The sequence below is a fragment of the Galleria mellonella genome, unplaced genomic scaffold (genome assembly GCF_026898425.1).
Source record: "Galleria mellonella isolate WM207_F2 unplaced genomic scaffold, CSIRO_AGI_GalMel_v1 utg54, whole genome shotgun sequence".
Lineage (NCBI taxonomy): Eukaryota > Metazoa > Arthropoda > Insecta > Lepidoptera > Pyralidae > Galleria > Galleria mellonella.
Genome location: NW_026442114.1, coordinates 4,284,181 through 4,298,730, shown reverse-complemented (window position 1 = coordinate 4,298,730; position 14,550 = coordinate 4,284,181). Strand labels below are relative to the sequence as shown.

Genomic DNA, 14,550 nt, shown 5'->3' with positions numbered 1-14,550 from the left:
CTATGAGCGCATTAACCTCTGATGAATTATTATATATAGTGTTAGTATTTTGTAAATACAAATTTTCATTTTGGTTAAAAATACAAAATTGGTATTTTGTAAACAAATAAAGTTGATGACAGCACCATTTCGTAAAAGTTGCGGTGTAATGAACTGACTTACCTCAGTTAAGATAGTAGGAAGTCAGAAAGATCTAATACTATCTTTAGGACCTTATTTTAATTTCAAAAGTTATTTTGATTTACTTGTCATTCTTAAGGCATAATAATAATAATAAACTCTTTATTGCGCACAATAAAGATGTATACAAGAAGTATTTATACAGAATGTGCATATGCACATTCTGTATAAGTGCATAAGATAAGGCCGCCTTTTGTATATACAAAAAGCGGCCTTATCGCTAAAAGCAATCTCTTACAGACAACCTGGCATATACAATAGGAAAATCATATGAAAGAAAACAAGTATAGTAAAAGTGCAATGCGTTGCGAAATGTAGTGCGAAGTTTCACCAAATAGAATAATTACCGTAAAACGGGGTTACTTTAGCACCGGGGATAACTTTGGCACATGAGTCATTTGCTTTGTTCTTTTTCTTTTATTTTATTTTTTTCGCGGATTTTCAGGTTCCTTTCCTTGTTACAGGTCTTAACAATCAGAGTTGATTTTTAATTTTTTCTATATATTTGCATGGTGTTGTAGGCAATGGTTTATTATTTTAATTTTTTTTTTATACAACTTAGAATGGTAAACAAGCTGACGGCCCACCTGATGAAAATTGCTAACCGTCGCCTAGAGACATGAGCAGTATCATGGACATAACAGAGTACACTGTTTCGCCCATGATTCATTTCATTTCAAAGGGGGGTCCTCTTGTGTTGCCATTCCTGAGGACTCGGATGTTATTCCTCTGTACCTTGTAAATTCACGCCATATCCCACCCTTCAAACCAGAACACAGCTATGCAAACACAACTGCTTCACGATAGAAACACAAATGGGACAGAGGTACCCAAGCAATCGACTTTTGTACAAAGTGTCCCTCTGGTAAACTCTGGTGAATAAAAAGGTTAATTTTTATACAAAAACGTCGTTTTAATAAAGCTAAATTATAACATTTGAAAAAGACTGTCAAAATCCAATTTAAAATTTAAAACGGTGCCAAAGAAGACTTTTAGAGCAGTCTACTTGCATTTTAAGCGAAAAACATATCCTGCCAAAGTTGCCCCAAACGTTTGCCTACTTTGGCAGCCTCTAAACAATTTTTTTATAAGATATTTCTCAATATTTTTCATTCAAATTTTCAGTATTTACAGCCTTATTAATGTTTGTTACAATGAGATTTTTTCATGTGGATTATTGGCGAAGATAAAAAATGTCCCAAAATCTGCCAAAATAACCCCGTTTTACGGTAGCTGCGAAAGCCGAAACTACACGAGATTTGCTGTATTTATTTAACTCTTTATTGCACCATAAATAAAAATATACAATGACAAGTGAATAATTCAAATGAAATACAGTAACATAAATACAGATTGAAATATACACATAAAGGTACAAAAGGCGGTCTTATCGCTAGGGCAATCTCTTATAGACAACCTTTAGTTAAAGGAGAACAGATAGAAAAGGGCAGGTGGCGCAAGAGGGAATTAATAATTTTTGTGCATAAAATACAAAAACATGTAATGCACAAAAATATCAAATACATATAATTTATTAAACTACTTACTATAACAATATATATACATATATACACACACACACACACACATTATATATATATACATATACATACACACATATACATACATACAAAATACATAAACATACACATATAAATACATACGTAGCACACACAAGGAAATATGACAAATCTAGTCCAAAAATTACAAAGGAGTGGAAAAGAGTAACTACAGTGAAAGAAAATGTGATTTGACTTGTCGTTTAAACGAAGCCAAGGATTGAGCACTCCGTATAGACAGTGGCAGCGAGTTCCATAGGCGCACTGCCTGAACGGAAAAGGATTTGGTGTAGTACACGGAGGTATTTGCTGTAGTTGTTGTTACCGCCCAGCAGAGCAAATTAGGAAGACAAACTACTCGTTAAACTTACTCGTAAAAGACGACTAAGGCAATTTAATAGTCGAGGAGTATGTAGAAACGACGTCTTAAAACATCACCAAAAACTAACTTTGGTTGTCAACCCGCCTGCCAATTCTGGCAGTTACTGGTAAAACCATTATAGAGGAGGCCTATGTTCAGCAGTGGACAGTTAACATCTGATACAATGATTATTAATTTATTATTGGTTTTGTATTTTATCAATGGATCGCAAATGACTCTGTCGAAAAATATTGCACTTGACCCATTGCACAATTAGGAACCATTTGTACAACGTCATACCATTTTTGACAAACAATCACGCTGCATTTTTCATATTTTATAAGTAATGGGAATTAACGCGATCATTTAAGTAAACTATGTCATATTTACTTGAATTATCTCAACGTTTCGACAAGGTTACACCAGCTGTGATCTCGAGTAGATTAATATAGCGCTGCATGTCTCGAGTACCGAGGCAAAAAAAATGTTTTTCTACCCACTCATTGTCGCATATCATATTAATTGTGCCACTATACTGAAGGTTTCTGCATACGAAAGCAGAAACATGTTACATCAGTATATTCGTGACCACGGCCGCTGTGACCTAGTCGAAACGCTGAAATAATCCAGGTAAATTATCATAGTTTACCATTTAGGTAAACTATGATAATTTATGATCGCATTAATTCCCATTTCTTATAAAACATAATTTAACAATCGTTTGTGAATTGTGTGAACAGTGTTTACGCGGTATTTATTGTTATAAGAATTAAGTGGGTATGTAAGGTGAGTGACTCGTTGTCGTTGTAAAAATTATATGATATTTGCTGTCAAACATTAATATATTATTAATGCTGCGCCACTGTAGATCAATTTAAAGACTAAAATTACTATTAAGATTTAGTTCCGTCTTTTACCGCCAATTCGTAATTAGTGCTTTTTGTCGCAGGAAATAAATTATTATCCAGCAATTAAAAAGCAATATTTTTTTTATAATCGCAATTTGCAATAATTTGCAAACTGCTCGGTGTATATTGTTATAGAAAATAAGGAGATCATACTTCTTGATAATACACTCGGTGTTGATGAAAGAATAGATAACTATTTCTTTTAAAATATTATATATTCCTTTAATATATTATTAATATATTCTTTTAAATGTTTTAAACATATTATTTATTTATGGCAAGAAGAATTTTTCTAAGGCATTGCCATGTAGACGACACTGAAGTTACACAACCGCAAACAATGAATTTCACCGAGCGCGAACATTGTTTTGACAGCGAACATGGAATGTCTCCCTCAAAAACATAAATAAATGGCCACCGTTATTGTTACGTTTATCATAACCACAAGATTTTATGTTTGTAAAATGGATGCCGACTACGAAGAACGGCCGAGGTAATTCCGTGAATTTCTTTAAAGTATATACAGAAACTAAAAAGTATATATTGGCAATTTCGTTTTGCAAATCAAAACGGGGTCGTTGACAGACACTTTCGCGCCACTATATTTTTATATGCTTTTGCTGATCCCGCGTTTTTCAGTAATGTTATCAACAAGAGGACGCTATTTTCAGAAATCACGATATTTCCCAGCGAGAGAAACGGTGGAGCATGAATTCACAAAGGCTCGAGGAGATAGTAGCAGAGTTAATGAAACCCATCAGCGATGTCCGCCGCAGCTTCGATACGGACCTCAGCGCGGTAAGCATCTACTCGTATCTAACAAACTTCACCTGCTCTCATCTCAATCTTTGGGCCTTAAAACATTATTTTATCCACGTTAAACACGGAATGACCTTGATAATAGTTGGTTTTTATATAAGTGATGACAAAGTGATTGTAGCAAACAATACCTAGGTTCATAAGCACTATTTACATGCCATCTAATATAAGGTATTATTGTGTACTGTAATCCTTACCAATATTATAAATGTGAAAGTGAGTTTCTGTTATATCTTAGTGCCCTAACTGCTCTACTAGTCCTAGTGTGTATAGTAACTGCATACACATAATATTAAAGATGCAGAAGGACATAGGCTGTATTTTAACCTGGTCAGACAGTATATCCTAGTCATTTGGATGAAGTAAAAATTAATATACTATATACTGTTAGTATCTAGGAAAGATGTGTTGATGGATGAATTATTAATGTATGCAATTTTATATTCTAAAAATTTTTATACATAATGAAAGGCTACCGAAACTATACAAATATAGTTATTGTGGCCTTAACCATAAGCAAATATTTGACTTGCAGCATAGATAGTGAATTTGTTATCATATTAGTCTAATTTTAGTCCTATTTCACTAATAAGAATATGATATGAGATAGCTGTGGCAGTTCAACGTTATACTATGAGCACTTGTTAAAACAACTATACTTGAAAAGGTCATTGACTTGTACATAATATGATTTTAAGTCGTGAACTCTATTGCCGTCACAATAGAGTTCATGACTTATTTGGAAAGAATTGAAATAATAAAACTAATTTGCATATACATAGGTATTAGCAAAAGTGCACTTTTCAGTGTAATTTGATGAATAAACATTAAGCTAAGTAAACTTTATAGCCGCTAGCTGTAGGAATATGTGTAATCAATTCAATAAAAAAACTGGCTTTTATGGCGAACATAGTTATTCAAATTTGAAACCTAAAGTATTGAACTAATTTTGATTGATGACATTTCTGTAGGACCAATCTATTTGAAAGTGCACCCTTTTAAATAATAGACATTTTTTCCAAATTTGTTTATAAATGGTAAAAAAAGAAATTATGATGTAAAAAAACATATGCCTACTATGTATCTTTGAATAAGTAACATGTACTGTATTTTAATATTATTGTATTAATCACATTACACTGACTCTGTACTTGTACAAAAGTACATATACAATATCTGTATGTATTTTTCCCATTCTATTGTATCCTTACTTCTAAGAACTGTAAACTTTGCACGCTCATATAAATCTGTAACATGTGTAAATGTATATGTATCTTGGGTATGCTGCCTCAATGTGGTGCATTTAGAGACTATTAGTATATTCTTGTTAATATTATAAATGCTTTTATATTATATTAACTATTTTGAATTAAATGCAAATTCTATGTTTTGAATTTGTATAAACATTTTAGCTACACTCCAGTTACTCTTTAAATAAAAAGGCAATATTTCTTAGTCTATTTAAGTACAAACTTAAATATTAAATAAACTGCATATTTCTCAAAAGAGAATTTTTTTTCTTTTTAGAATTCTGTTACAAATTATGTTGTGTTTATTTTACAGCTTGATATTAATATACCATATTGCCTAATGTGTCTCAGTTAAGTTGACTTTCAATGGGATGATCCATCTATCACACATAAGTACTTTTCATAATATAAAAACCTCGGGCAGTGATTCTATTTCCAGAGGGAGACTTTGTACAAAAGTTATTTGCTGGGGCACCTCTGTCCTATTTGTGTTTCTACCATAGAGCAGATGTGTTTGCATGGCTGTGTTTCGGTTGGGGGGGGGGTATCATGGACGCTTTTACTTTCCATCAGGTGGGCCGTCAGCTTGTTTGCCATTCTAAAAATCTGCATAAAAAACAAAATAAAAAAAATCCTTTTCTCTAATAGTGCAGTGTTTATTTGTTTAAACTTTATTGAGTAATAAAACATCATTAATAAATTGTACTCTCTGCCTGTTAACCTTTCAAATGCTGAGCTTCTCAATAGCAGTTACATTATGTACTCTGTGTTCTTTATGTAGAAATAAGAGACTATTGTTGCATTCTGTATTATAAAAGAATTTAAGATTGTCTTCAAAAAAGAAAACAATTTTGGTAAAACCAGTTATTTTGATTTCTAAACTATTGAACGAATTTTGATAAAATTTCTATTTAACAATACTGCAAGTATATCCTTTCAAATAAAAAAAAGAATCTTCCAAAATGGTTTATGAATGATAGATGTTTGTAAAATATGCTGGTTCTTGTTATATATTTTTATTATTTATTAATTATATTATATTAATTGTAAATGAAATTACCGTTTGTTGGCTTGATGTATTGTATGTATTTTTGTTTCTATTTCAATTGTTTATAAATTTTCTTTTCTATAAAAAACTACAAATGTCATTGTATGTAAAAAGGTTAATTTTGAACAATAGAGTTATAATAATAATAATAATCTTTATTATGACAGGCTACAATGGCCTAATGTGTAACTAACATAATCTTAACCTAATGTTAGTACATCTTACAATAAAATATATAAATAAAAGAAAAAGAAATAATAAATAAATTTGATCACTGTTGAAGCATCCCACTTGAGATACCATAACAGTGACCAATGTAAGGGCAGTCCAGCTTGCTTGCAATCATATTCAGGATGCCATTGGTGCTGCCCCACAGCCCATGCATCAGTTATGAGGTAACAACCACATAGAAAATACTTCTGGATTGAGAAGCTTCTTATTTTTAAAGTCGGTTCAAAATATAAGAAGTGTTATTACAAGAACTTAATTATTGTTCGTTAATAGTATTTTTAGTCAATAGAATATTAGCAATCGAAAAAGAAAAATATATGAACAAGTACACATTTCTATAATATATTATTATCATATATAAATTCCTCTAATCTGTAATATGCCTGTTTACAAACAATGCGTATTATTCTAGATTTAAACCTTTTTTTTTCAGGCATATTCAAAACTCACAGTCGGCCAGGCCATAAAATCTTACAGAGTTTCCGAAGAAAGAATTACTAATCTTAGACGGCACTTGGGTTATATTACTTTATGATTATTGCATAAGCTTTTTTAATATAAAACTTTGTTTGTGACTTGTTATGGTAAAGATATCTTTATCATACTACATGTATATGATACTCTTAGTTGTTGGAGGAATACCTGACGGAGGCGGGCCTGCACGCGCTGGAGGCGGGAGAACACGACGACGAGCCCACTGAATCCGCCTGCGTCGTGCCCAACTTCGCAGAGCTGGCCCTGCTGTTGCAGCACTCCGCCAGTGTCTATGGACGGAAGGTCGACTTCCTCTACCAGCATGTACTCAATGTCAGCGATTCCCTACAAACTAGTACGCAGTGAGTGACGCCTACAGATACTGTTCACAATAGCTTCTCATACTTTACGTTGCTGCAAATGAATTCAGGTGCCAACGGTGGTCTCCTCGTGTCAAACACGAGCGTGAGTAGAAAATGAAAAAAAGTGTTTCTACATCAGAAATATTAACATATTTCGCTCGGTCTGCAGAGAAGCGACGGGAACGGCAACCGAGGAGGCGGCGACACCTAGCGGCAAGCGAAAGCGGCGGGCGTCGGTGACGGGCGGCGGCGGCGCGTTCGTGGCGCTGCCGCTGGAGGCGAGCGCGGCGGCGCGGCGCGAGCCCGGGCCGGCGCGGCCGCCGCCCACGCTGCCGCGCCTCTACGTGGAGCTGGAGCCGCGCCAGCTGGCCGCCGCCGACACGCCGCTGCGAGACTACGCGCGCGAGCCCATCGGCCTGCTCGCCGACTTCCACGTGGCCTGGCGCCTGCGCGCCGGCCGCCTCGTCGACGAGCTCGAGGACTGCGCCGCCGACGCACCCTCGCTGCGCCCCATCCCGCTCATGGAGCTGCAGGCCGCCATCGAGGCCGCCGCGCAGCCCTCGCCGCCGCCGCCGCCGCCGCTCTGCTCGACGCCGCTGTGCTGCAGCCCGTCGCCGCCACCTCTGCCGCCGCCTGCGTCCCCGCCTCCGTCGCCGCTCATGCCGTGCGCGCCGTCGCCGCCACCCGTCGCGGCGCACGACGTCGCCGAGTCCCCGCAGGTCGAACTAGCCGCGGTCTCGGTCAAGAGGGAGCGAAAAAGAAAGTGCGACCTGAAAATCGAAGATATCGGGTCGGTGAAGCTTTTCATTAATAAAGGTAGTATTCGCTCGTATATTTGTCTCGCTCGTCGACAATTTCCTCGGAGCGGTGTACTACATATATGTATTCGTGGTCCGCCGCAGAGGTGCGGCGGCGGCTGCGCGTCGTGCGCGAGTTCTCGCCGGAGCCCGCGCTGGTGGCGGCGGTGGTCGAGATGCGCAGGCGGCACGTGCTCGCGGTCCGGCGGCGGCTCGACATGCACGAGCCGCGGCCGCCCAGTCCAGGTGAGCGCCCCGCGGGCCGTCCGTTCGTTAGCGGTGCTCCCCTCTGCGACCTTACTAAGCTGACAAATCGTGCTTTCAGATTTCCATGGATTCGATTCCACATATATCGGCGGTGAGCGAGTCAGTAGAGTTGGATTAGTGCGGAGAGGCCGGGCGAGTGGTAATGAGAGTGGTGTGCGTGCAGGGTTCCCGGGCTGGGCGGCGGCGGAGGCGACGCAGGCCGAGGCGGCGGCGGCGGCGCGGCGCTCGTCGCTGCGGGCGGCCGAGCGCGACGACAGCGACGACGACGGCTTCTTCGAGCAGAGCTCGCTCGGCGAGTCCGACTCGTCGCGAGTCGACGACGCGCTGCCGGTGAGCTCGCTGCACCTTTAATATTGTTTTTTCATTTCTACACAAACTTACCATGGCGAGCAGCTCCACACCTCGGATCGCAATAGTACATTACTGCAGTGGCCAGCAACTGAGGTATTGATGGACAAACGTGCAAATGTGGGCCGAGGCGTAGCCGAGGCACACATATGTGAGTCCATCAATGCCAAGTTGTGGCCAAGGCTTATATAGTACTTTTCTCAAACAATGGGCGGAAATCAAAAACACAATTTTATTTTTTAAGTTCAATGACGAATAACGAACAATAATAATTTAATTTAATAGCTGCTGCCTGCATGTATTTGGCCAGTACGGCAATTTTGATTTATCTCGAAGAAGATTGTCAAAATAATGTTCACATTTTCAAGCATGTTTGAGAAAAAAAATATTATTTTAATTTTGCAAATCAGGAAAAAGGGATCGGTAGTGGTGAAGTGTAAAAGTGCTGTTGTTTTATCGAGCTGTATTCGGTTTCCGGTTGCCTCGTTTACCCCGCGGGCCGACCAGCTGCGTCCTAGGGGCGAGGCGGCGGCGCCGGACGAGGCGTGGCAGGCGGCGGTGGTGCGGCGCGCGGCGGCGGGCGAGGCGCGCGGCCTGGACGTGCGGCGGCTGGCGGCGCGGCTGCTGCGGCGGCTGGCGGCCGCGGACGGCGCCGCGCCCTTCACGCAGCTGCTGGCGGCCGCCGCCGCGGACCCGCACGACGTCTCCGGCCTCTTCCTCTCCGCGCTCTTCATGGTCAGTCTCCGCCTTGTCCTCGTCTGCTACATACCCGGGAACGATATTTGGCTCACCACTCCACCAAATGTAAAATGGTAGACGCCGCGTATCCATGTGAACCTGCCCTCCTCCACCCGCGATACTCCTCGTATGTTGCTGTTTCAAAGGGCAAAATGTTATGACTTCTCACTGTGTATCTTCCCTGCCGGGGTCCTATAAACCCTTCAAACTGAAACATATTCTTTTGAGCTAAACTGTTTAAGGGCAAAGACAAAGGCAACGACAAAATAGAGCAGATATATTAATAATTGTTTACAGAAACAAACAGCGAAATTATTGTGTTATAACACTAACCTAAGACAAATTTACAGAAATTAATTCTGTTGACTTTAAAAATACTGCTGGTTATATATTATATAATAAAAAAATTAAAAAAAATATTTTATAAACAACAATTACATTTTTATGACAATACTCTGCTCGTTTGCCAATACTAATTACTCAAAAAATCTTAGCTTTTTATATTTTTCCCTTTTTTTTAATATTTTCTCTCTTCTTGTGCATATCGATCTGTGTTTGTTATTGTTTATGTGCTGTGAATAGTACAAATAATATATCTGTCTATATATCAATCAATTCCAATTCATAATATATGAAAGTAATTATTACCTGACCTAATATTTAACGTTCCACAGCGAGGCATAAGTAAAATATTCACTTGCTATTATTACACTAAACATAATACTTGGTATAATGCTTCATTGCAATTTTTCCTTTTTTGCGCTAGTAGCATTAAAAGGTTGCGACTGCCAGGACTTTATTATTTTATGAAAGCTGAAAGTGCTACCAATTCCGGTAGCAAAGGCAGTCTGCTCTTGATCTATAGTATAGTGCACCTTTTTTGTTTTCTGCTTTTTGTCCACGTCACAACTAACCTGTAATATATACAAACACACAGCTATCATTTGCGTATAACAGTAACAGTATAATCATTACCATCCCCACCATCCACTTTGGAACATAGGCCTTCCCCATATACTGCCATAAGGAACAGATGTGAACTATTTGCATCCACTGACTCCCTGCAATGCATTTGAGGTCGTCACTTTATGTAATGGTGGCTCGTTATACACTGCGTTTGCCCATATGGGGTGGCCACTCAAGAACCTTTTTCCCCATCAGTTGTCGATTCTGATTACATATTTTACAATTTTTTTCTCTGTCTAAAACAAGAGAAAATAATTAGTATATATTTTCATTAAATTGTTACAATAAAACAGAGTATCGTTCATAAAAATAACATTAACCAGTGTCCACGACGCGGACAATAGAGGAGTGTGTAAAATGTGCTATAACGGTGGGTGGCGGCGGCAGGCGAACGCGGGCAACGTGGAGGTGGTGCCGGGCGCGCCGCTGTCGCTCAACTCGTTCTCGCTGCGGCTGCTGTCCACCGACGAGCGCCGCTACTGCGCCGCCGCCGCCGCCGACGGACACCTCGCGCCCGCGGCAACCGCAGCACCCGCAGCACCCGCAGCACCCGCGCCGCGGTGAGCCTGCTGCCCGCTGTTAGGACAATTCAACTGCCAGTGATGGACGGCCACGCGTTCAGCTGGCTGACGCTCCAGTGGAAACTATCTTGTTTCCATATTTCTTAAATACAAATTATTATTTAAAATATATTTGTAAATATAGATTGTAAGTTAAAAAAAAAAAGTATTCCTGTATATAGTAATTGAGTTAATGTGATTGACTACTTGTGTAGTAGGCATATTGGTGTCATGTTTGAGATGAAACGTTGGGGGGCGAGTGTTACGTACATTACTATCTAAGTAATGTAAAAGTTCATTGTTGGAAATCGTGTGAATATCAATGTCAAATGTGTTCGTTAGATGTCGGTAATCGTAGCCACCTCCGCCGCCACTGCCACCCACTTCCTGTCCCTTCGGCTTCCTTGAAACCGACCCCAGTGTTCAGTGTCATGTTTTAATATTTTTTAATTGTCATGAATGGATAGCTAGCAACCAGATACTTACCGTATTGTAAATTAATATTCTATGCATATATTTAAATACGCCACTGGGTGTAACCACGAAAAAGTTTAAGTTGAAAATATATTTAACATTTCTATACTACTATATAGATGTTGGAATGTAATCGACAGACAAGCGCGGATACACTGTAATCGCATCTAAAGGCCTATGACAGTGCAATGTTCTTCATAGAACACGGGCTGTTCTAGTTATTCTATTCTTCTGTTCTGTTGGCTGGATTGATCACACACTTGACCCATAATGACGTAATCACCAATTAGACCATGACACAGTGGTATTTAGGTATTGTCTATTTATCACACACCATAAAAGAAATTATGTAGAGACGTTTGAAAATTAATTTTGTACAGTGTAAATACAAACTCAAGATTATTCTTACAAAGACTCCTTTATTTCTGGACAATAACAGGACAGAGGAACATTGCTTTTTACCTGTTTAGATGAATCCTGACGACACCATACTGACAAGTGAATATATTTGTTGTTATGCCCGGTGGCTGCTTGTATATGAAAAATCAAATTTTAACAAATATTGAAAACCGTCCTATTGATAAACATAATATTGTACAATATGAAGTAAACTTAGTGTATTTTTGTAAAGATATAAACACATGTACATGGTTGTAAATAGTGTACAGTACAGATTATAATATACTTGACTACTCGAGAGCAAAGATATACAATAAAGGTTGTTGTAGTGCAATTTATATTTCTTATAAAGAATTGTGAACCGTGTCCGCACGGTGACATATGAATTGTGCGCAGTTGAAATATATAATGAACTCGCTATCTCTTCACCTAAGTTTTACGGAAACTTTAAATCATGTTATTACATATTATAGTCAAGAGTACAATGTCTTATATTCTTCTACAACAAATAGATGACAAGTGTCGAAATTTTATATTTTATAAATTTGCAATTTATGCTTTGTAATTACTAATACAAATTTATCTTGTCAGATCTATTTTGTTTTGTGTCACCAAATAATTTAATAGAGTGAAAATACATTTTATTTTCTCCATTTTATAGTGTATTGTTATTCTCCATAATTCTATTTTTTTTTAAAGATGATAAAGGAATGGTAGCCCCGCCTGCACCAACGGTATAGGCTGGCGGGGCATCAGTGAGTGTTTTTTTTTAATTGGTGAAGATGGAATGATAACCCCGCATGTGCTATCGATATACGCTCACGAGGCACCAGTGAAGGGTGACAGGTGAGAATGAAGGCAGGTCAGTTGACTCGTAGTAATTGAACAAGAATTAACCACTATGGTTTCCAGAAGGAACCGCGTGGATGTCGACCTAATTAGGTGTATTGCTAGCAATGGACCTGTTAAACCTCATTACTAACAATCCCTTCCCCCCAAGGCACCACTGAGTAATGATAGGTGAGAATGAAAAGGCAGGTTAGTTAGCCCATCATGATAAATACACCTGGAATTTATCGCAATGGTTTCCAAGGGGGGCCACGTGGAAGTCGACCTGACAGGTATATTGTTAGCAATCGAACTGGTAGTCCGCATCACTAACAATATAATACTAACTTATACACTAAAGTTAATTCTACAATAGAAGAGATAATAATATAATAAAATGGTTTTCTTTTTTTTTTGATGGGTGAAAATGTAGCTCCGCCTGCGCTAACGGGATACGCTGGCGGAGCACTAGTGAAAGGTGATAGATGAGAATGAAAACAGGCCAATTAGCCCATCATGATGAATTCATCAGGAATTAACCATGACAGTTTCCAGGGAAAACCGCGAGGAGGTCGACCTGGTTGAGTATATTGCTAGCAATGGGATTCTCAGTCTCCATTACTAACAATCCCTTTCCCCCTATTGAAATTGGTTGAAAATAAATGTGGCAACAAAGCTTGGCCAAACTTGCATAAAATTGCCCAAAATTTACTTTAAACATATTGACATCCGCCCTCTTTTCTGTTAATATCCAAAAATATTATAATTTTTAAATAAAGAAAAAAAAAACAAAATATAAAAAATTCACATATTTGCTAAGAATGTCGAAAATAATAAAAAAGTACATAATAAAACCTCAACCAACGATTGAAAGTATAATATTAAAGCGTACGTTAGTCCTTTACAAGTACCAAAATAATTTATGACGTTTCGGTATCCGGAAAAGGAATTAACTATAAAAAAAAAGTAGCTGGATAATGTGGAGCGTTTTGTATAGAATCCGGATGTCGCCGCTCAACTGTCATCTGACACATGTCAATTCAATATAATTCTTCAATCTAGGGTTGTTCTTAGATCTAGGATAGATAGCATCATGTATTTTTTTTTTATGGATGAGAATAGAATGGTAACAGGTAGCCAGTGAGGGATGGTAAGTGAGATGAAAAGGCAGATCCAATTAGCCCACCGTGAAAAATACACCAGGAATTCAGGACGATGATTTCCAGGAGGGACTACGTGGAGGTCGACTTGACAGGGTATAGTGCGACAGCATCATATTCTACCACAGACATAATAATGAAATATATTTTATGTCGTGTGTGTGTGTGTGTGTGTGTGTGTGTGTGTGTGTTTGTGTTTTCTACTCATATGCCCATTACTATTTGTGGTCGGCGTAATATGTTTTTCTCTTCTATTCGCAGTCATCGCCGCATTCACTCCCATTCTGGCCATATTATCTTTCACACAATCCATTCATATGTTTTTAAATGTTCCTCTGTTCTTAAAGCGATCCATATTCATAGTTAATATCTTTCTTAATACTCCTTGTATCTTCTAGGAATTAAGCAGCATTTATTACTAATATTATATATACTGCATAATTTATACAGATTAGAGAGACTTACAATTTGACATTGAGTACCATCGCCTGTGTAGTTGTAATGACTACAAAATTCTTATTAATTCATTATTATGTCAAAATTTATGCTTCTTAATCAAGGTTACGAAATGTTATATATATATATATATATATATATATATAATGGATCGGCCAGCCGCTGTTCCCACTCCCGCTGCAGGACCCGTCGAACCCATGTTCCGCAGTTCCCGACTTCCGCAGCGCAACTTCCAGGCTGGAAGGCTCGGCACCCTGACGCCTCCGCTCCGCACGCCACTCATAGACCGACGCACAGGTATTGGCCCCCAACTCCCAGGGCGGCGAGCCCGTCATCGCACATGCCGCCTCCGATAATTTTAGAGG

The 14,550-nt window shown here is 38.7% G+C and overlaps 1 protein-coding gene across 3 annotated transcripts; it reads left to right on the top strand.

The window, feature by feature from the left end:
- The first annotated feature begins 2,631 nt into the window (after nucleotides 1–2,631).
- Nucleotides 2,632–12,402, top strand: LOC113509824 (uncharacterized). 3 transcript variants are annotated; one of them, XM_052898870.1, is made up of 9 exons: nucleotides 2,632–2,886; nucleotides 3,680–3,806; nucleotides 6,984–7,192; nucleotides 7,362–8,008; nucleotides 8,095–8,235; nucleotides 8,315–8,347; nucleotides 8,420–8,586; nucleotides 9,112–9,339; nucleotides 10,696–12,402. In XM_052898870.1, the coding sequence occupies exons 2-9, from the start codon at nucleotides 3,717–3,719 to the stop codon at nucleotides 10,870–10,872; spliced, it is 1,692 nt and encodes a 563-aa protein (XP_052754830.1). In that variant the 5' UTR covers nucleotides 2,632–2,886; nucleotides 3,680–3,716; the 3' UTR covers nucleotides 10,873–12,402. The 3 variants fall into 3 exon arrangements, with proteins under 3 accessions (XP_052754830.1, XP_052754828.1, XP_052754829.1); XM_052898868.1 differs by lacking the exon at nucleotides 2,632–2,886 and adding an exon at nucleotides 3,263–3,501; XM_052898869.1 differs by lacking the exons at nucleotides 2,632–2,886; nucleotides 8,315–8,347 and adding an exon at nucleotides 3,266–3,501 and having other exon boundaries at nucleotides 10,696–12,401.
- The last annotated feature ends 2,148 nt before the right edge of the window (nucleotides 12,403–14,550 follow it).

Coding starts and splice junctions, on each gene's coding strand:
- LOC113509824 (XM_052898868.1), top strand. CDS start 3,419: ATGGCCACCGTTATTGTTACGTTTATCATAACCACAAGATTTTATGTT. Junction 8,236..8,314: donor GCCGCGGCCGCCCAGTCCAG/GTGAGCGCCCCG, acceptor TCGTGCTTTCAG/ATTTCCATGGATTCGATTCC. Junction 9,340..10,695: donor TCCTCTCCGCGCTCTTCATG/GTCAGTCTCCGC, acceptor TGGCGGCGGCAG/GCGAACGCGGGCAACGTGGA.